This window comes from Platalea leucorodia, assembly GCF_965183815.1.
Source record: "Platalea leucorodia genome assembly, chromosome: 2".
Lineage (NCBI taxonomy): Eukaryota > Metazoa > Chordata > Aves > Pelecaniformes > Threskiornithidae > Platalea > Platalea leucorodia.
The window spans coordinates 66,659,801-66,683,082 of record NC_138824.1 but is presented as its reverse complement, the minus strand read 5'-3'; the positions used below and the strand labels follow the sequence as shown (position 1 = coordinate 66,683,082).

General features: G+C 39.6%; 1 protein-coding gene across 1 annotated transcript in view; it reads left to right on the top strand.

Annotated features, from left to right (window-relative positions):
* Positions 1-23,282, top strand: part of RASA3 (RAS p21 protein activator 3) — a 133,093-nt gene that overhangs the window by 24,100 nt on the left and 85,711 nt on the right. The window contains exon 2 of the mRNA XM_082335596.1: positions 15,397-15,514. Within this exon, the coding sequence (XP_082191722.1) occupies positions 15,397-15,514 (118 nt within the window). The remainder of the gene's footprint in view (positions 1-15,396; positions 15,515-23,282) is intronic.

The window sequence follows — 23,282 nt, the reverse complement described above, 5'->3', positions numbered from 1 at the left end:
GGTCAGGCTGGGTTGGCTTTGCTGGCCTCTGCGTAGCTAGCCCTCAGATGCAGTTTCTGCAACATCGCATGCAGTTGTGCAATACGCTAAGGCGGTTGTTCATCTGCGGGATCTGAAGTTGCATTTTGAATATGAAGTGCTAGAGAGGGAGGTAGTTCAACTATAGAAGTTAGCTGTCTGACTTGTTATGTACAATCACAGATGGAGTTTGCAGCAGAACTGAGATGGAATCCAGATCTTCAACCAAAAGAGCTAACTTCTTGCACGGGAATACAAACTTCTTGCACAGAATAGCTCTGCTGCGTGGTATTGCTTTGTAAAAACAAATGGACCATTTTTGAAACTACTGGGAATGAGTAAGGGGTTAATTGAGGCTGAATGGCTTTCCATTCTTGGGTGATCTTTATAAAGAAGCATTGGTCTTTTTTGGTAGCCAAATGTCTGGTGTGTTCATCGCCATCCCCCAGCGTTAAAAATAATGACTTCAGCATGCACGTGGATTTGTGTGCATCTACTGTATGTAACTTGTGTTCTACCCTAAAAGGTAAAAATGGGCATCTTTTTATCCAACAAATAGTCTTTGGATAGGCATGTCTATTTGCATGCTTTAAGTTTTGCAACTGCTTATTGTAAATGTCAGTGAGGAACTTTCTCACAGTCAGTGAAAGTGTGTGATATAATCCAGAAATCAACTTTATTTTACACATGATTATCAGAAGCATTCCCTGACTCCAGTCTGCTGTTCTTTTGTAAGCCATAAATTTGCACAAGGGTTTCAGGAGATTTATTTGAAGACAAGCGGATATTACACAGGTATAGCTTGGCCTATAGATAGTTATTGACACTGCCTGCATGTGATACCATAGCTTCACTTATTTTTAAATTTGTGATAAAAATAGCACATGCTGTATCTGCAAGAAAAACATGATGTGTATTATATCACTTCTGTTGGGCTCTGAAAAATGAACTATAAGTTCGTGTGTGTGGGGGTAAGTTATCACTGTTTGCCTGCTTGATGTGTTCTGTAAACTGTTGAGGACAGGGTTGACCAAGGTTCTGTGTATTTTGGGCTTTTGGTGACTGAGTAGTTGCAGCACGTCACTGTGGATTCAAAGCTGTGAGTTTAAACTTCCTTGGGTGTGTTGTCCTTATCGGTCATTGGGCTGAGGAAGAAGCTCCGTTGCAGTGCTTGCTCTGCCTGGGTGTCATTAAAGCAAACCACTGTCACTAACTAACTGTGGCAGCCTTAATACTGGTTTGATTTGGAAAAGTTTTCCATATAAGACTTCTTAATTAAGATTCACACCACATTTCTACATAAATTTTGTACTGCCTTATCTTTGGGAATGCTGTGCCTTTATAGGTCCATCCTGTCAAATATCCTTCACCTGCCTTTCCCTTTCTAAAGCTTAATCCTCCCTTATCATGTATGAATGTTTGTGTAGGCTTAAGCATTTCAAGAAAGAGAATGTCTTATGTGTTTGTACAACTCTCGCTATAGTTGGACCTCTGCTACTGAAGCAGTCAGAGCAGGTTTGTGCTGTGTTAGACAGATTTGTGGAACTTAACGTGCTTATAAAAATAAAACTTCATGAATGTATTTCAGAGCTGTTGCCAGTTGTCCCTCTTGTTCATGTTTTTTAATTCCCTCATTTCTGCATAGGTAAATGAATTTTGCTTTGTCACTACTAGTAAGTATGCAAAATACTTAAGATTTCCAGAATGCTTTACAGACAGTATGTCTTGCTCACACCCTCTTCTGCAGCTGATATGACTAACTTGTAAACTGAAACTAGAAGAATAAAAGAAAACTAACATTGATTGAGTTTCATTATATTAACACTTTGCATAGTTTAGAAAAGGAAAGTAGGTCACTTTCCATTTCTAATACCCTGCTTTATACTTTGCATAAAAAAACAACAGCTGGATTCCAGACGTTTCATGGAAAGTTTATACATTTCCCTGTAAATCGGGATTTTAATCATATGAGCATTTATAGAAATTACAGGGGAGTATTTTGTTTTTGGCTTAGATGTTTCTTCAGAATCTCAGCTGCTTATACCAGTGACGTGTTTTGGGTGCACACAGCTACACTAACTTCTGAACTCCGTGGTTTTGATCACTGCTTATAAATAAGTGACTATGCTCAGCCTCTTCTTGCTTGTTTTTCTGCACTATTGCGCCTGTGTTATCTATACTCAGTGCTGAGGAGTGAAGAAGTAAATGGTTTTTCTCTTCCTGTAGTTACTGAAGTTGGATAATTGAGCATTTGGTTCTCATCACTGTGCCTGCACAATGAGTCATTCTTTCTTGGTTAGGTTTGTTCCCCAGGCCAAGATTCATGTGATATTCCCCCTTTCAGGGCGATCAGATTAGTCACTGTTAGAAATCTTCTTTTAAAAAATAAATTGCGCTGCAGGTTGATGCCTTGCTTACCAGTTGCATGCTTTCCCTCCCCTCCCCCCCTTGTTGTTTGAGTTCAGCAGCATCATTATATTGAAAAATGTTTTATAGTCATGGTAACCCATATATTATTGGAGTCCCACTGAAATTAGCCTATGAAATTCAGGACTCTTGGTACTAGCAAGGAATTGGCTATAAGGCAGGTGAATTTAAAATAGTTCAGTGTGCTGAAGTACATCTAGCTTAAACTTGGGCTTCCTTCATTATGCTGTTAAGAACAAAAACCACATTGCAATTGTGGTAGTAGCTTGAACTTTATGAAACATGTAAATTTAAAAAAAACACTGGTAATAACAAAAATTATTAACATGGATGGCCTCTTATCATGATACTTGAATCAAACTTGAGGTATTTGGGGCAGAAACTCTCCTTGCCGAATTATCTGCACCTGGAAATGTTTGCTGGAGCCAAGATCTGATGGAGGTTTCAAACATCAGGACAGAGGCAGTTTCCGGTCCCTATTATGCAATATGTTGTTATGAAGGCTCTTAAGTTCTTGGTACTAGAAGATTTTAGGGGTGATGGTTCATTATGGGAAATAGCAGCCTGAAAGACTAACCCAGCAGAAAATGTGAGGTGCCTAGATCAGAAGTAGGAAGAGATAGGGGAAAATACGTACTGTGTGGTTGTAAACATTTAACCTGGACATGGATGTTAGCTGGCTAGGCTCCTGATCTCATCAATGCACACTGAGAGGAACTCGTTCAAATTATGATTCAGAAAACCTGTTATGTTCGTGCCCTGAATCCTCTTACACAGGAGTCTGCGTGAACAGTAGATGCTAATGCAGACACCTCAGTTGTGCAGAATGTTGCATCGTATGAATATCCCCGGGAGCAATGTCTGGTTTGTGCCGTGAGAGAGAGTCAGGGTTATGATAGGGTGGAGGATTGGAAGCTGTTGAAATAAATGGTTACAAACACTGTCATAGTTCATAGATGAAAGCCTGAGTAGAAGGAAAGATGAATTCATGTTCCACATTAAAGTTTGATTCTGGCTCTTTTGAACAGCATTATTTTCCATCTTGTAAGGTCTCAACAGTATTTTGATAGGAAAATGCTCATGAAGTGGGCGAAGGTGCAGACCAGTGGGGTAGAAAATGAGATTATCTGTAGAAAGGTCAAACTGTTTTTTTTTTTTTATGAAGCTTTTTGTGGTGGTCTCGTTCTGTCTCCGGTTTTCAGCTGATTCTTACAGATATCGGACACTCACAACCATTACAAGTATTAGTTCAGATTGTTAGTTTTCCTTACATTCTGTGTGAGACAGATGCATGTAGCGTCTAAACAGACATTAAAAATTCAACTTTGGATGAACTTTGTGGGTGTGGATGAGCAGCTCGTAGGGAATGCCCAGCTTTCAAAAATCATTGGCAGTTTTGTAAAATGCTCAGCCTCTGGGTGACTACCTACAAACAAAATTTATTTTTGAATCTTGCTCCCATTTCTATAAGAATAACGACTGAAATAACAGACCTGTGTTTCTTTGAAGTTCGTTTGCTCCTACTGCATTGGCTTCCTCTGGAAGACAACATGACCCTGTATTTTGGCAGTTACTTCCTCAGTGCAGAGATGAGTATGTTGGGTTAAAGCTTTAGCCGAAGTAAATTGGCTTGTATGTGGTGAGATGGGAACCTGTGACTTCAGGTGAAGCAAGAACAAGTGAATGCTTAGATATTCCTTTGTGCATGTGAACTTCATTTGCTTGAAAGATCCTTCCCCCAGCTGCCACTGCTCAGGAGACTGGGAACTCAGACGGGGGGTTTCTCGCTTGTTTTTTCCAATTTGTTTTTCTCAACGTGGGTCGGTCAGTCAGTCCCGTACGCTGCCCTAGATTTGTGGGTAGAACCTTAGAGCTTGTATTTAAAAATAATCTGGTGCACTGTCAGCTTGCGACTAGGAAACTTTCAAAGACTTACACTTAAGTCTATTCATATGCACATATTTCAGACTTGCATGGACTTCAGCACTGTGAAGAATGGACACTGTTGGGAAAGGGGAAACAGTACTATTACCATTATGCTGTAACTCATAAGCAAAGAAGCTTAATAATACTTTTCAATTTGTATGAAACTGAAAGAAACAATTTTAACATTTTTCATTTCTGTTTTTTCCCCTCACTCCAGAATGAAGTGGCCTATTTAGATCCAAAATTGTTTCTGCATTTCTTCAGTACTTCTTTACTTTTCCTATCACGTATACTAGCTAACTGTTCCTTCATTATTCCGCTGTCAACAAGTCTGAAAATATTTTAGGATGTTCTTAAAACTTCTCTTGCTAAACACTGCTTCTGGCCATCAGTGTGTTCCTCTAACATCATCTGCTCTTTCTCTTTGTGAAGAAATCTTTGGTTGCCTTTTGACTCAGCCTTGGGAGGGTGGAAATATAGCTTGTCCAATATAGCTCAGCTTGCTAGTTGAGCAGTCTGACTGCTATTGACTCTGTTAAAAGACCACTTTAACTAACGATAGAGGATGTTGAACAAGCACTAATCGGAGAGGGGGAAGGAATATGCCTTACAAGAACCCATGGAGAACACTGATTGTTTAAACAAATAATGCCTATATAATAATAATGCCACACTGGAATCTGAAAATACTAGATTAGCTGAATGTTATATGTGTTGTTTTTATAAGGTGGGAAGGCATAGTTTGTTTTGAGAGAAAGCTTTTAGCTGCTTCTGATTTAAGAAGAAAAGGTACTTTCATAAAGTCATACCAAAATACACCTGTTTTTCTTGAAGTATACTTAATATTTGAGGGGGAAAACCACTTCTGTCCTTGTAAAAACAAGAAAAAATTAAGAAACTGAGCAGATAGAATTACATAAAAATGCTTGCACTTTGGAGATCAGTTATTGCCTGAATTTATGTCAATATACTTTATCTTCATGCAGTTGTAACATGTGTCTCTGCTGAGCCCCGTTAGACCTAGTGGAGCTGTGGTGGTGGGCTTGCAGAGTGACCGAGTGGAGGTGACAGCTCAGCATGTCAGAGTGTTCAGAAGTCTGTAAAGAGCAAACACAGAAGATCGTGGTAGCTGACATTGTCCTTTCCTCCCTATACCTAGGTCAGCTTGTCTTCAACTATATTTTCTAATTGAAAATTTTATTTGAGCAATGAGTCAGGAATCCTGTGCTGATGTGTTTTAAAAAAATAAATAATTCTTTAGTAAGCCCACTGACATGGCCCACTGAACGTTTAGGAACTTGGATGGCAACGGTCCAGTTCTGTCAATGTGTGGATGTTCTGTAACTAGCTGCTGCTAGAAATTCTTGTGGCAAACTGTGCGGTGGCCAGTAGTTACGGCAGTCTGGGCTAGGCACGTCGTCCTCTTTCTCTCCACAGAGAAATCAATAGGTCTGTAGATCAGTTGCAGTGCATCCTTGCTCATTTGCAGTCTTAAGAGTTTACTTGCACAGCACTGCAAACTGGCAAGTGATAGCTTGTTAGTCAAGCTGAAATACTTCTAAACATCTTAAAATGTCGTAAGGAGAGATGCTGTTGGTTTTGTTTGGTTAATGGGACTGCAAGCTAGCAACAAAAAATCGGCAGCATCTACATAAAATCTTGTGCGTTGTCAGCCTGCATCTGTGCAATACAGGGTATTCAACAGTGAAATAAATCTTTCTTTGAAGTAATTTTAAATATTTTTAAAGTCCGCCAGCATGGAAAAGTCACCGAGAGATCATACAAGGCACCAGCCCTAGGAATGAGCAAGTGGGATTTATTTTTGTTTAACCCTACTGGAAAAAGTGCTTTGTAAATGAAGATCCACTAACTAAAGCAAAACAAATGTGAATGATTTTGATAATGTCTTAATCCAAGCATTCTGTCCAATACAGAGGTGTGTTTGCAACATAGCATTTGTCAGCCACCTAAGACTGCAACTAGAAAGTTATGAGTTTCCTTAAATGAATGTTTTCATTCAAAAGCCATCTATAAGCACAGGCTGAGAACTGGTTATGATCACACTTTTCTTAAAGAATTTCCTATTACATTGGTCCTTAGTACATACAGTACTCTTTGTGTATGAAGAAACACATGAAGAATATCTGGACTAATGAAATATCGAGACCATGCCAAGTTTGAAGTAGTTGTAGTCTTGCTTGTTACTGGGTTTAAGGGAAGCTGCTAATTAGTGCAATTTTGGAGGAGGATGTTTCTGAGTTTGGATCTTTACATGGAAAAATGAATTTGATCTTGTAGGAAAGTACCTATTTTCACTGTTTTTGAAGAAAGGCTAAAGTAAAGCAAGTTGGAGAGATTTCGAAACCTTTTTCTTTCCCTCATGATGATTAATTTTGTAATAGGAAGAGTGTTCTGAATATGGAGGAAGACACTCTGCTCAGTTAATTCCTAAACTTTAGGTGGTTTTCAAGATTGCCTTGAACTGCTGTGCTCTGAGTCACCCTGTTTCTCAATAGCTAGGTTTTATTTTGGTTTTGAACACTGTGAGGCCAAAGGGCCAAACTGAACTTGATCTAAACTTGATCCTGTGAAACTCTGGTTAGTGAAGACATTTCTAAATAAGTAATTCTAAAGCAAGAGCAATTGTGGACAACAATCATTAGAGGAAACAGTTACGGTTTCTTAACGTTGCCGGTAAAGCTTCAACTTTTCAGCAATCACTCCTTTTGTTACTAGTTTTTAATCTAAGCAAAACATAACCTTTGGCAGATTTATATTTTTTGTGTTGCTGTAAATGTTTTTAGTGTCACTTGTTGTGATAGAAGTGATTAATGTCCTGGAAGAGAGGCGGCATCATTCCTTTTTCATTGCTTGTGGGGTTTTTTTACACAGCTATAGCTTTTTGATCTACAGTAAAAAAAATGGGATGTACATAGATAAAAATTGTCTTTTTTTTTTTTGGTCACCTGGCTTTTGGTTTTGTGTGTGAATAATATAAATGAATGCAGGCAAAAATAGATACTTATTTTCACAGAAACTTCTCTTTGCTTATGCTGGTGTTTGTGAGAACATTACTTTTGTTCTTTAGCAATGACCAGGCTCCTTACTATAGAGCAACTATCTTAAATTATCCTAAAGTACAAATACTCTCAAAAGGGAGCGGTTGAATTGTTGTTGGATTTTGGTCACGTCTTGTTTGATGCTGTAAATCATTTGCTTGTATTTCCTGTCTCATACTGCTCTTCTAAAAATAGCTAAGCTCACTCGCTGTTTGCCCAGCGCAGCTCCATGATGGAATGGCCTGTGTGAAGTTAGTTACTTCCTCTCAGCTACTCTGCCCCTCCTGCAGCCTGAATCCTCTCCCTCATGGCCTCCCGCAACAGATGTTCAGTGACTTAAACTTTGCTGAGAGAAGGTCTTGTATAACTTTAGGAAGCTGATGTTCTTAAAAAACAACAAAACCAAACAAATGCAACCAAAAACCGAACCAAACACCCTCCCCTCCCCCCCCCCCAACCCCAAAACACACGAAACAACAAGAAAACTATGAAAACCTGCACGAGCCACCAGTCTAAGTGAAGGTCACAGTTCAGAGGCACAGAACAACCTGTAGCCAGTCCCTAACGTTACTGAAGCTGGTAGGAAAAACCTCAAGAGCCTCTATCAAATGCAGCTGGGAAGTTGCATGAGATGTGTCTTGATGCAGAGTATTACCTTCAAAATATAAGCTGGATTGAAAAATAGTACATGGGGAGCTGAGTCTAACATTGTATCAACACAGATAGAGTTTGGTTAATTCATCATTTTTTCTGCAGAAACACAAGAAAGTCACATCAAAGAAACTTGGAATACTAACCCCAGAGTGCCACAGGAAAACTGAATTTGAATGAAAACTCCTTGAGAACACCTTTTTCCTGGCAGTATCCTACTTTGAAGTGATCTCTTCAAAGGGTCCTTTTACAGAAAATAGCTTCAGTCCTGTTAAAAAGCAACTGGGCTGTACATTTTTTATTTTGTGGGATTAAGTTACTGTCCTAAGGGAATCTTTAGAGAAAGCTGATTCCTGCTGTTAGACCACGATATTGGCAAGTAGCATGCAACCAGTTACATTAATGAGTTGAGGAGCATTATGCTTCTCCTCTTGTACAAACTAAAATCTTAATTTTGCAAGCAGCTCTCATGGAACTTGCAGTATATACCTCTTTCCTCTGGGATTTGATTAACAGCCCTTGTGCTGTAAGCACTTAAGTACTTGAGATCATGACAAGATCTTTTGAGCCTCCTCAGTGTTTGTTGCCTCTTACAAGAAAAGTAAGGGTGTCAGCCTGCAGCTTCTCATTGCTCTCCAGTGCAAATATCCTCAGCCGCTTCTGTTATGCCCACAACAGTAAAGACAAGATATTTGGACAGTTTATTGGACCTTCAGGGCTGCAAAAGGAGAACTGGGATGTGTGTTCACACGCGTATAGGAAAGAGGGCATTGGGCTACCAGCCATTCTGAGTGATAGGTTTGAGTCTGTCCACTGTGGGGGCTATAGCTAATGAGGCATAGCTGTCATTAGAGCTGATAGAAAGGCCTGTCACGTGCTGCCTCAGAACAGGTTTCAGAGCAGAGGAAGATCTATATGAAGGTTCCTAACTGGTATAGAATAAGTTTAATCATGTGAGGGGAAGGGGTGGTAGTGTAGTAGTATGGCACCATGTGTACTGGTGAAGTGGATTGTGCAGAAGGGATTTTAATGGATGCCAAATGTTCCTGTCACTAGGCTGTGAAGGGAGTAAAACTCCACTCTAAGTACGAGGTCTAAGTAGGTATAAATAGTTTTTGGCACAGATATCAGCTGGTGGTGGTCTTCAGTTTACTGCCAAAGGATATGGGGTTGATCCTGCTTATTGCCCCTAAGCCAAGAGGGTTTCCACATGATGCTCTTGTCTAAAAAGTTGTAATTAATGTAGGGTGCTCTGTTTCCTTGCTGGTTACTTGCTGAAGCAGCCCTAGCTGTGGTATTACGTTGCTCTGGGGTTGTTGCTAAGGCCCAGGTTGTCAGTATTGTTTTGTTGAGGAGGTGCTTTCCCCGAGTCTTCTAATGTGATGATCATTTCACGTGGAAAGAGGCTGGCAGGCAAGGGCTTAGATTAAGAAGAGGTCATCTAAAAATCTCATTTTCCAGATCATCAAAGTCTGTTCGCAGATGGCTATTTGTGACCTGGTTTAGAAATCTAATGCAATCTGTCTCTCCATGAGAGCAAAGTGTGTGTATGCACACATAAATACCTATGGTTAGAGCAAAGAGAGATTGTTGGACAAATAAGAGTTTCTAGCCACGTCTATTTTAAAAGAAATCTCATTTGTTTAATATATCAATTTTCTTGATTAGATATTTATGAATTTCATGTGTTTTTCTTATTTTCAGGCTGTGTGACCTATATACATAGGTGGAGGGGAGAGAACATTTTTGACACTCAGTATATATTGCCTAAAAAGTGTTTATTGTTTTTAGGTTACTACAAAAGTACACAAGAATACTAAACTACTTGCATAACTCCATAGTCGCACACTGGGTACACCGGTTCTTGGAACTTCGCATTTTTTAAATTTTTATTGTTTTTTTCCTATTTGGAAAGGTAAAAATGAATATAAACTTTTGCTTCTGAGAGGTACACACAGTATATCTATGTATAGGAATTAGATACATATGTAGCTGTATATTCTGCTTTCAAACATAATGTTAATTTCACGTAATTATCACATTGGCTGTTTAGTAACTAATGTGAATAGAAGTTTTCTAACTATGACCATTTTAATATTAAAACAGATTCTTTTAAAATATATCCCTCTTGAGGTATTGCAGTCATACCCCTCCCGTTATCCCCACCTCATCCCCCAAAAGCACACCTTGCAAAAAACCGAACTGCTTTCTCCACGCTGAACGTGAATGCAACTGTCTCCATTTAGTTTAAATTCATGCAGAGGCACAAAAGTTAATGTGCTGCTAGGTATTTCTGCATGTTTTAGTCAACACTGGGTGGTATTATATTTCTGTTTTAATTAAAATTACTTTAAGTATTGATTATAAACTTGCTGGCATCTTGATATTTTACATATATGCTGGGTTTTGTGCATGAGGAGCTTTTTAAGCATAAATCGTGATAGAGAATCAGAGCTGTGTGTGCACACACATTTTCCTTTTTCTGTTTTTGCTTTATCTATGGATATTGAAGGAATAATGCTTTTTCAGAAGAAAGAAAACTTGAAAGGAGTGCTTGAGGTAATTTTTTCAGATTCCAGCATCTGTATTGGTGTAGAGAGCTTAAGGGAGAACAGGAGCAGCTTTCCATTCTTGGCATGCATCGCTGTCTGGTTTTGTTCTTGACATGCATGCCTATGAGCTGCTTTGCACAGTGTTTTCCTGAATATGGCAGAAACAAAGTGGATTGTTGTTGGTTTGGATATGTTGCCCTTTTCAGATTTAGGTATATCTTGTTTCCATACTCAAGTCTTTCAGCATGCTCCCTGAAGTCAAATGCTGCAGCATTGAAAGCTCAGCTGCTTTTATTGGGTTTATTTTTTGGAGGTAGGTTTTTGTTTGCTTGTTTGCTTTCTGAAGTAGTTTGGGAAATGATTCTCCCGTGCCATCTTGATAAAACCAAATACGTTGCTGCTAGAAGACAGTAAGCTAAATTTGTTGACATATTAAAAGTTTTCCTTAATGTGCTCAGATTGGCAGATACGTGCTGGTGACCCAATACTTAGAAGCACAGGAACAGCAAATTTTGTTCCACAAGGTAGAAATAATGCCTGGCTGTCATGCATTCTCTGCTTTTCAGAAAATTGCACCTGGGGAAATATGTCAAAAGCAAAGATGACACAATACCAAGTATCTAAATTCAATTACATACCAGATGCTTCAAAAAATTTAAGGTGGCAAAACCTTAAGGAAGTGTATACGTGTACGTATATAGTTGTTTATTCCTCGAAACATTTTGAAAGTTTTTCTTGTTTTTACCAGTTATGCTTCCAAGCATCTAAGCAGTGCTCTTCTCTGCCATAGGTGCAGAGGGCCCTTTTTTCTTGCTTCCGTTTTATTGCCAGTGTCTTAGCAGGGCAGGAATGTATAGCATTGGAAGGAGCAAGGAAGATTAATATGGTTTTGAGTTTTTCCTTTCTCTTTTTCCAGCCTGTTGTGTTCCCTCAACTTAGCTTGAGCTAGGCAGTCTGTGCTGCCACGGTAGTCCATTTTTAAACCGTAGTAACCAAGTATTCCTGGGGAGAAGACAGCAAGTCAGTGAGGAATTCATACTTGTATAGTTTATTTTTTAAGACTTGTCCAAAATACCTAATGATAACTTTTCCATGGCTAAAATCAGCTTTGCTAGGTTTAAGTACTTAGAACTAAGTTGAGTGCATCACACGGTTAAATTAGGACCATGTATATTAGAAGTGCAGGGACAGAGAGAAAAGCTATTGCAAACTTGAACTGATTATTCTGCTGCTATGGCTCCAAATGGAAGCGCCTTATGCTCCAAAACAATGTGCTTGTGTATTTTAAATTGTCAAGGTCTTAGACATCTTAAGAAACATTCTGTTTCTTCTTAGTGGAAGTGAAAAACTGAAGGTTTTGAAGGTGAGTGTATTGACCTTTTGTCTGCAAACCCTCTCCAAACTCTCTAGCATCCAGGTACTTCACAAATATGAAGGGGGGGGAGCGGGAAGTGGAGCTGCCTCTTGAAAATACAATTGATGAAGATGCCTCTTCTATACAGATAGGTTAAGCAATGAAATTCTTGCCCAAATTAAATGATCTCATCAGCTCTGGTTGTTGAGAATATGGAAATGGTGCATGACTCTATCAAGTATTCCAAGCTTTCTTTTTTTTCATTTCAGTAGTAGCAGAACCAAAAAAATACTGATCGAATTGTTCAGCTTCATTGTAGGTGGCAAAACAGTGCCACAGAGGGAACGTCTTTGTCTTGGAGGAATCTAAAGAGCAACTGAAGCTCTAACAGAGCGCGTTTGTTGACATAAAATGTCCGGCTAGAGAGCTGAGTCTTTAGCTATGCTTGAAAGCTTGACAAATTTTTCTTTCTCAACTGCTCAGTGCTAGAGGAATCTAAACAGCCATTGGCTGCTGCCAGCGTTGGGAAGAAACTGTATTTTTTTTTTTTTTTTTTTTTTTTTTTGGTAAGCTCCTGCTCAAGACAGTAACATGATTAATATATTGGGTTAGTCAATTAATCCCTTGTTGTAGTCTCAGTGGTTTTTCAGGGCTTTTTTCCAGTTTGAAGAAAGAAATTACTGTAAAATGTCTCCTCCATCTATCTTCCCTCTATGCCCCACTTTCTGATATCGTGATGGTGGTGAGCTTTAATTTGCTGTACAGACTGTGCAGGCAGTCATTTTCTAGCGACGCTAAATGGTGTCTTCCTTTGCATTGCGTTTAGCTTTCAGTATTGTGGGCTTTTCTACTGTAAGTCTTTCAACGAAGAGATGTGCGTTTTCAAAATACAGCTCTTACAGAGTGCTCTGACATGACTAAGTGTTAACTTTAAACGCTTAAGTGAGTGTTGTGCACTTCAGAAAGCTGGAAATAGAGATCACAAAATCCGGAATCGGTTTCATGTGTGTGCATTCGTCTTGAAGTAGGAAGTGGAAGAATGCAGAAAAAGGGAAACTGCGTTATTTTTTGGGTTTAATTTTCAGCTTGAAAGGTTTTGTCCCGTTCTCTTGGAAGAACCGTGAGAATAGTGTGCCAGCCCCAGAGGAGGACTTCCTTATCGTTCTGCTATTGAAACTCTTACGGTTGACACGCACACTCGCTGTCTCTGGGGAACTTCACCCAGTCATCCAGAAAAGAGGCTGGCTTCACAGGACTTTAATGTGAGAATAGATAAGAGAAATTTGTATGTTTGGTACTTGGGGAGAGGAGACAAACTCGGAGACCTCGGCATGTGAGGCTAGTACATTTGATTTGTAACTTGCCTGAACTCGAACTACCAAGTAAAAGTTGGAGGTTTACCACAGCAGAATAGACTTCAGTGCAGGCTGAGCAAGCCATTGACAATCCTCAATATATTTTTGGCTAGAGCTGCTGCAGTTAAACTATCGCTAACACTTCAGCTTAGTTTAAAGCCACATTGGGCACACGAACAGATGTTCCAGTCACACCTTTGAATTACAGCGGAGACACCTTTTTTTAATAGTGTGTCTCACAACTCTGAAGGAAGTGGGAAGAATGCTATCAAGTTGCATCAGCTGAGCTGAGAGAGCAAACTTATTTAGGAGAACACTGAAGTGAGGCATTACTGTCTGAAACAATGTTTTCATGTCCCTTTTCAATGCCTCTTTATACATTCTATGGTTAGCTTTAGAAAACGTATGCATGTACGAGCACCCACATACAGGCTGTTTGTGAGAAGTGTGGATGTGTGGCATTTCCAAGGGCACGTCATACGTCAGTTAGCAAAAGTGTGCGAACAGTGTGCCAGAAAGAGATCACAAGCAGGAAGACATGGACTCGTGTGTCGCTTCATGCCTTTCCTTTAAAGCCAAGGATGCAGGTTGGCTTAATCTTTCCTTGCTCTAATTCTTCAGTATTTACATGCACATGCATCAGAGTGCTGTTGAACAAAGCTGCAGAAAGGAAAAAGTATGTCTTCACTGAAGATAGGGTTGAAAGAAGCAAGATGATTCTGTTAATACAGTAAAGCTATTTGGGAGCTGGAGACTGGGAAAGGCATGTGTCTAGTGAAATGCACTTAAGCTGAGCTGCAGACATCCGATAAAAAGTTATATTTATTACTGTCATTTAGAGTTCCCTTCTGTGCTGGCAAACAAACTGTGTTCCCTTGGTCTGTGCATTTTTATTTTTATTTTTATTCCTTCTTATTTTTATTTTTATTCCTTTTTATTTTTATTTTTATTCCTTTTATTTTTATTTTTATTCCTTTTATTTTTATTTTTATTCCTTTTATTTTCATTCATTTTATTTTTACCAGGAGAGAATGATCTAGTTCCCATGGTATGTGCTAATAGTCTCCGGGTACTGGAAGAGTGAAGGTAAATAAGGCCACGTGCCTTGTAGACTTACATTTAGTCATTCTTTGAGAGTTCTGTCTTTAGAATTAAATCACTCATCCACATAGTGCTGAGGTGCTTTAGCAAAGCCATGAGGAGCAGTACCCAGTTTCCTGTCTGAGAGTTTCGATTTTATCAGTCTGCCAAGGAAATTTAGTGCTCAGCTTTGGTTATTAATGGATATGTAGAGGGGAAAGCTGTGGTTTTAGTCTTGTTTCGTACTCTTGTGTTTTGTAGTCTCTTGGTTACCCTTAGTTCCTCAATCCTCTCTCTCTCTCCCCCCCTCTTTTTTTTTTTTTTTTTTTTTTTGTTAAATGTAGGATACATACATGTTTCTTGTTGCAGTTTTGAAACAAATGTTTGTTATGAAGAATATTCATGACTTACACGGTGCCTTTGTGCAAGGACCTTAGGCAGCTTCACAAGTGCTAATTACCTCATTGAAGTGCTTTGAAGTCCAACGGGTGGTGTAAGGCTGTTGGCTGTAACTAAAGTGACTTTTCCATCTCCACATCTGTGGAGAGCTGTGGAGCTGGGGGTTGGTTCTCATTTGCTGTGTTCTGGTAATGCCTTCAGGGTAAAATCAGTGGGCTGTATCAGAAAACTTTATTACCATGTTGTATTCTGTTCCTGGTGTCTTAGGGGAGGACTAAGCACAAATTTGTAAGGAAGCAGTATGCACCCAAATACATGTGAATAAATTGGATGCAACAAACTATTGAGTTGTTGCTGTCTACTGCTGAGCTCTAAACTCTGACTCTCAGGAGCTGCTGCCTTGGAAACAGAATACTGCTGCTAAGTTTAATAGAGACTTAAGATTTGGGAAGAAAAATACAATGTAATGCTTCTCTTTGTCCATGTTGCTGACACTGCATTAGTTGACAGATGACTAATTTATGGATAGCATTTTAATATGTAATCCTTCTGGGTTTTTTCTTTTTTGTCTTTAGGCGAAGCCAAAAATCTTCCTATGTATCCGGGGCCAAACAAGATGAGGGATTGCTACTGTACTGTAAACCTGGACCAGGAGGAGGTTTTCAGGACCAAAATAGTGGAGAAGTCGTTATGGTAACAAATACATGTATACACTTTCTGTTAACTCTTCTCATTCTCTGCTTACTATGTTTGTTTAATGTACCAAAGATACTTTTTTTGAGGGGAGGAGGGAGGATGATTATGATCCTACTTCCAGTTTTAAGAATGCTAGTTGTAGAACTATTAATGTCATGATTCCTGTCTGTATATACGGGAAAATGTCTTCACCAAGGCAAGCCATATTAACTATTTTCTTAAGCATGTACAGCCAGTGCTCCTTTCTTTCTGCAATATTTGTTTTGAACTTCCCTAAGCTTTTCAGATCTCAACTTAGGAGGGAGCACTGAAATCATTTTGCATCTATCTATGCTTAGAATTTTGCATTGGGCTAGCTACCCTGCTGGGTGGAGTTAGGGATTTTTTTTTTTTTTCCTGTCCTGAGGCTGCAACTGAAAGGAGAGGTTTGAACATAAGATGCCTGTCTGATTATCTTGGACACTTCCTGTGAGATTGTAGAAGCCATATGTAGAATGAAACAGAACAAGAAGCGTGTAGTGAAAGTTTAAAATGCTTTCTCCTGGAAATCCCCAAACATCAAAAAAAATAAAGGGAACAAATCTGGGCATATACGTATACTCTGGCAAGTGAGGCTTTTTTTTTTTTTTTGAGTTGAGGGGAAAGTAGCAGCAAGGAACAGTCAAGTTTATACCTTTTATCTTAAGATATAAAGTGGGAAAAGAGTGATAGTTGAGTAATACAGTTAGGAATTTGCTCTTTTGTCTTATTATTGCAAATAATTTACTTTGGGAAATAGCCCTAGACCCCAACCCCTCAGAAGTACCTAATGCATTTAAGAATCTGAGTCTCAGTAGCTTGAAGTGGGATTTATTCCCTTAAGTCACTTTAATTGTTCTCTCGCATAATTTTTTGTCTTCTTTAAGTCTTTATTCCTCATCTTATATTCTGATGTGCTGTACTGGGGTCCATAATGGAGACTTTTGTTTCTTGAGGCATTTAGATTGGCTAAACATAGAGTGTTTTTGAATGATGATGCTAACACTTCCTTCTTTGTAGTGTACTATATTTAAAAAAAAAAAAAGTGAAAAAGCAAAGACTGATCCCCATGTGCATTTGTTTTGGGTTTTGGTTGTTTGTTTTTGGTTTTGTTTTTTGTTTTGTTTTGGTTTGGTTTTTTTGTTTTTTTTTAAGATAACTGACATGCAGTATCCCTAAACCAGTTGTCCCTCAACCAGTTGTTTCTCTAAAAATGACTTTTTAACTCATTTAAATTCATTTCTGGGTCAACCAACTGTAGCCCTCCTGCTCACAACTAGAAGTCGCACAGTGGGATTTTTGCTGGATGATCATTAGTGCTTCGTGGGGAAGTGGAAGGTGGGGAGTGGGGACGTATGAGAATAGTTGATGTAATTTCCTTGAACTAATCCAAGTATTTTTCTATTGAGAAAATAAACTCTTAATAGTAGGAATAAGCAACGAGTGTAATTCCTTCAGTGGGAAAAATTCCATCTGTCTTTAGATATCATTATAAAGCTGAAAAGGTACATGGAGGCTGTGCAGAACTGGAAGGTTTCTGGCTTCCTGTGGAGCTAAGTTCTTTTCATTAATTGAGGTGAACTCAGAGTAGAGCAACACAGAGGTCTGGAAAACATAACCAATGAGGAAAGGTTAAAATATTGGAATTGTTCAGCCTAGAGAAGAAGGATGAGAGTAGCTTTAACTATGTAAATATATTAAAAAACAAAACAAAAAACCCAAACAACAAACCCCCCAAAAGACTTGAGAGGGAGGGAATTGCTCTGTATGTCCAGTATGGATATTGCAAGTAATAATGGACTTAAATTGCAGTGAGGAAGGAAGTTTAGGTTAAGTTCTATTGTGAAGAAAAATCTTTCTGTTATTAAAGATTCTGAAGCGCTGGAATAGATTGCTTTGGTTTTTCCATATTTATTGCTGAAGGCTTTTAGCAGGTTCTATATAATCAGTCCTGACCAAAATATGGATCTTCCTGCTTTGGAACAGTGGTCGGCCAGATGACCTCTCAAAATCCCTTTACGGTCCTATTTTCTTTAATCTAAGGGTTGACTAAAGGTGATCTCCTTGGTCGTTGTTCCTTCTCCCAGTGAATTCCTGTCTTGCATGGTAGTTTGCCTTCTCCCTCTGTAAGCTTCTATTTGCAAGTACTGCTTTTGAGAAACTTGCTTCTTCACAGTCCCTGAATATCCACTTACAGACATGGATATCCACTGAATTTTGCATTTATCCATATAGGTGTTTCTCTGTCCTTGTTTTTCTGTTGCAGAAAAGAAAAGCAAACAAAAATCCCAAGTACGTGAATGGCAAAACTGGGATGTCTTCCCAATCTGTGAATAGGAATTGCTCTTACTTAGTGAGGCACACTCAAACAGCTACTTAATCTTTAATAGATGTAAACACAGTCATAAAAACAAGTGCGTAGACTTGCAGAGGAAGATGTTTTTCAAATTATTTCAGACCATACTGCAGTCGCCTATTGTTTTTTGTAAGACTCTGAGATGAGCACATAGCTGAGGAGCCAGTCATGCTGTTACATTCTTTAATGCTTGTTTGTAAATTGATTCAACCCATTGAGTAACTGTGAATTATTGGGCAGGCAAGGCTTATGTGCCCTAAGGCCTGTGTAATTTGTATGCAGCAGAGAAATACCTGCTTTCGTGTACGATGCTTCTTTGCCAGGCACTTGCCAACGAATTAGGGAAGCGTGTATTGGGTCCCTTTTTCTGAGGTATCGCTGTGATATGCAATGTTAGATGGGAGCAGGGATGTGAAGCTGGGCCAACGCATGACTAAAATAATCGACTCCAATGTCAGCCACGCAGATGTTCAGGCAGAATTGGGTGACGCAGCCTTTGACTATAGTTTGAAGGGGAGAACACTGGCTCTGCTCCGTTGTTCATGCCTTTTTTTCTGTTTCCTATCACTTCATGGCTGACACAGGGCTGGCTTGCTATAAAGTAAGTTTTAAGAATTGTCTGTATTTTCACTCATACTGGTAACTCCCCCATCTTCCAGTAAGCTCAAAAAATGATTTTCATGTAGTCTATGAAAAATAAGATGCTTTGTGTGAATGTCTAAATTGAAAGGTGTTTCATATGCAGCCCTAGCACTACTGACTGATGTCTTCTCATTCATATTTGTCCTGGAGAAGCCTATCTTTTCCAGCATATCTGCATAAAATGACTTTATCTACATGAAAAGGCTTATAATTGAAGTCATGCTGAAATGCTGTCTTGTGTACTTGGGAATTCAAGGAGTGCTTGCCTTTTTTTTTTTTTGCCCCCTTTTTTTTTTCTCTCCCCTCTTTTCTTTTTACTCAGTTGAGCTTCATGAAGCTTCTACTAAGCACTGTAGAAATGTATATTTTTCCAGTCAGGCCTTCTCCTGATGTAAAGCTTAAATAGAACTGGCAAATGGGAGAAAAGAAGCAGTTATCTCTCCTTCCCAGAGGGGCTTGGATGAATGTCCAGTTCTGGCTTGCTTGGGATATCTGTGGCAGAGCCTTCAGACTCTGATTCATGATCTCCTGTGTTTGATAGTGGGACAGTGTAAGAAGTTGCCTCCTTGAGCTCTGTCCTGATCTTCTGCAACAGATTTTTATTTTATTAGGCTGCAGCAGAGGCATGAGAAGACAGCTGAGAGCAGTAACCTCTTAAATCAACAAAGCATGAATCATTCAGAACTCTTAACTGAACCAGCACATCCCGTTGCCCAGTTTGGTGCCCTTACCAGTGCTCTGAAGAGAATCTCTGTCCGCCTGATGCCCTTTATCTAAGTTTGCATCTCAGAAACTGAGAGTAGCCAGTATGGTGAACCTTAACTCCTCTCTTCAGCAGTCAAGTGGGACTTATAAATTACAATCAGGAACTTAAATCATTCCTGACATCCAGCCTCTCTTGGCTTCTGTTAAACTGGATGGTGGCACCGCTGCCTTGTGCTGGAAGATTTTGAGGGCTGCTGTGCGGATAAATTGGTAGTATCTGACTGAAACAAATCAAGGGTTACAACATGGGCAGGCCTTTCTATGAAATCATAGAGCAATGCAAAAGTACTGTTTATGTGGAGCAGTTCAGAGTCATCCGACTTCTCTGGGGATCTTTGGACAAGCACAGTGAATGCGTGGGTTGGTCAGAGCAAGCTCTCCAGGTTCCCAGGAAGAGAATCTTGAACTCTTCAAGCAGCACTGTTTTCATAAACTCCTTGGCACAAGCTTTTAGTAAATTCTAAGAAGGTCACATGCAAGTCATAAGATATGAGGGAGAGGTCAGTTAGAGCCAGGAATTAATACGCTTCTCTATTTTGTATTTGTTGTTCAATATTTGTATTACCGTCATCCACAAAGGCACTGAATAGAATTGGATCCGTTCCATATAACCTAGCAGAGATGCGTGTGAAGGGACTTATGTATTTTATGTCCTAAGGAACGTGTGTGAATTACTATTTTTTTAAATGCACAGATCTACAACTTTTCTTTAGTTCTGAGCTGCAAGTAGGCAGCCTGACAAGAATTTTGCTTATTAATTTCCTTTGCTGAACCAACTACTTAGCTTCCCTCATGAGTAGCTTCAAACTTCAGGCTCCACCATCCAGGACTTGTTCCTAGCTACAGATCTTCCCTGCGGATAAACTTTCTTGGCTTGTTGGCATGAAGGCTGACTTTGCCTTTGCTGTTTGCATCAAATGTTTCCATTCACTTAAAGGGCAGGGTCAGCTGCAACAGGAAATCAAGGCAGCTTCTCAAATCATAGGTGAAGAATGGAAGGAATGCGACATCTCTAAATTTGTTTCAAGGATATGAATAAAGGCAAAAACTGTTGTATGTTACGAATCAAATGGCTGACAGCGTATGCTTTAGAGAGATGAGCCAAGCGTCTTGAGTCTGTGATTATTTAGTTCTCCTCTATTTCACTGAGGAATTTTTCACATGCTAAACATAGTGATCAAAGCCTGAATGAAACAGCAAATGAAGCCAGAGGCACTTTCCCCACCCTCAGTCTTTTTTTTTTTTTTTTTTAATAGTCTCCAGTGAAGGTAACAGTGAGAACTACAAGTCTGCAGTGTGGTTGTGAGTGTATGATGAAATGTACTGTAAATTCATAGTTAAGGCTGTGTTCTCTTTAACAAGAGGTTGCCATGTCTTTGTTTTAGTATTAATCAGGTAACAAATTCAGTCAGTAGCTCTTAGAATTTTCTCTAAGTAATTCTACTGCCATATTTCATGTTGTTATTTTTTAATTCTATGCTTGCTTAAACCCTTTATTTTTCTATGTTTGGAGTTCCTGGCTGCATAGCTAAACTTCTCTCGTGTTCTGATAACATCTTGGATGCAGGCCACTTCTCAAATTTTAAACACAAAGTTGTTTCCCTTAGTTGGAGCATTGCCAAAATTAGCTGTTGTATCTGAGTTAGTTCCATTAGCTACTTCCATATTCTTATGTTGCTAGCTCACCTCCTTGAAATAACAGCTTTCCCCAGCCTGGAGGCCTTAAGTACGGAGGCCTTGGGCTGGATGCTGTACCATGTTCTGCAGCTTCTCTCCTGCATGCTCCCAGCTCACTCCTCAGGGTGCTGTCTGCCCCAGGGCCTGCCATCTTCTGCACGCGACTACATCTAACCGTGGCTTGAGTTCCTAAGATCAATAGACTAAAATTCTGAAACACCCCAAGCCTTTAAGGGAAAGGGATACGATGGGTATGGGTACAACTTCAGCCTGGTCAGGGATATTATTGAAAGCAAGGACTGTATGGTCGTGTAGGGAAGTAATACAGCTGGGAAGGGCGCCAGGAAGAGAAGCAAGACTTAATGGAAGGAGGAGAATGAAGTGAGCCTTGAGAACCAAGGCAGGGCTTATGAATGAGAGCGTTTATCCACATGAAAAGCCACCCATGTGAGTAACAATTGTTGGTGTTGTAGGCTGCTTTGAGTGATTAAAAAAAAAAAAGAGTAAATGCAGCTGTAATGTGACTTCTGTTGTTTGTGTGTGTCGTCTTACAGAATATTTTGGGAGGTGACTAGGGGCCAAGCGGCTGCTGCTTAAAGTTGTTATAATCCCTGTAAGCCTCATTGAGCCAAACCAGCAACTGTCAAGTGAGGATGATAACTATAGCTCGTGTGTCTGTCTCTCTCTTCTAAGCATAGCGTTGAGCAAATGCACACTGCTTCATTTTTTCTCTGTGTAGTAGGGGTGGTTGTGGCTGTAAGACAGCACTGGCCATCTGGGTGTCTCTGCACAGTGACACGGGGAAAAATTTGCTTAGGCTTGGTGGATGTCTGGAAGACTGCAGCCTGCACTCTAACAGTGGGCATAAATGGTATGTTTGGTTTTAGATGTTGCCCTCTGTGCTGTATGCTTCCTGCTGCATGTCCTCTGCCAAATCTGTGCTTCAAATATAATACTAGGTATTTTTAATAAATTGTGTAAGGAAGCTGCTATGACATCTGCCAACTTTGGCTATTACAGAGCCTGTCTTACTTGCCTGTTGTCTTATAGCTCTGTATCTAGTAGGAGACTGAAGTGTATACAGATTTTATTTGGCTTGCTGTATCTGCTTTGAATACACCTTCTCTTCTCTACCCCACTCCCTTTAGATACGCTGCAAAGCACAGTATAAAAGTTATTAGCCAAGTAGTAGAAAAAGCTTAGTAGTAGAAACAAAGAAGTGTACTCCTTTGTACAGACTGGTTTTGCTTCCTGCTCACATGGCAATGTGAACTCTGGTCTTCAGTTCATGCAGCAGGATGAATCCAGTATTTCTAAACATTTTAAAATAGTCAGAGGATGTGGAGTTGTCTGTGGCATGTTAATAGTCCTTAGTTTCAGTCACAAAAGCAGGGTAAAAAAAAATCCATACACAAAGAATTCTGGTTTGAGGGGCTTCATTATTATTCATCATGCAACTCTTTCACTTCATCCACTGAAGTCCTGGTGCCAAAACAAAACTGCTTTAGCGAATCCTAACTATTGAGAAACAAGCACGAGGTTTGCAACACAGCCTGAAACTAAAGAAGTGTTTCTATACTAAGATTTGTTTTACGAAGTCTCTTCCTCTCTGTTGATATTATTTGCGATGATTTCAGTAGATATCTGAAGGTATGGAATTAAAGTTGCAAGTATGCCTCTGGAGTTTAGTAAAACATGTAAAAGTGAACAAATTTTGAACCTTTTCTAGGGGAAGAAGTTCCCATTCATCATGTTTGAAATGAGGATTCTCTTCCTTATTTGCTTTCATTCCACTTGATCTACACAGTAATTTGTTTCTCTTCTCCTTCCCTGTCTCCTCCTGAAAATATCCATTGCCAAAACACACATTAGAAGAGATTCAAAAATAGATACCTTGAAATGGGAAGGGCTCTAAGCTGGATAGCTCTATGTAGTGAAACAATACCTGGAGGGAAGGTTTTGGTGTTGATTTCCTGGTATTCCTGCTCCTGTGAGCATTCAGAACAAGCAAGTTTTTGGTGAGGGGAGAGTATGCCTGAAGACGCCAATCCATTCCACTATTCTTTATGCTTTTACTTGACTTTGATGTCTGTGTGTGTCTCCCTGGTCACGAGAGCTGTGGAAGCATCCTAGGGAAAGCGTCCTGAGGAGGGATTGATTAGTGTATGTGTGGGTGGTAGAGGCTGTATAAAAGCTGTGCAGTAAGAGAGCCCCGTGCTTCCCGAGAAAAGGACTGCTGAGGTACAGCTTCCCTCCTTCAGAAGGAGGTGGTGGCTACGTACGGGGAAAGAGATGAGAAAGGGGTGT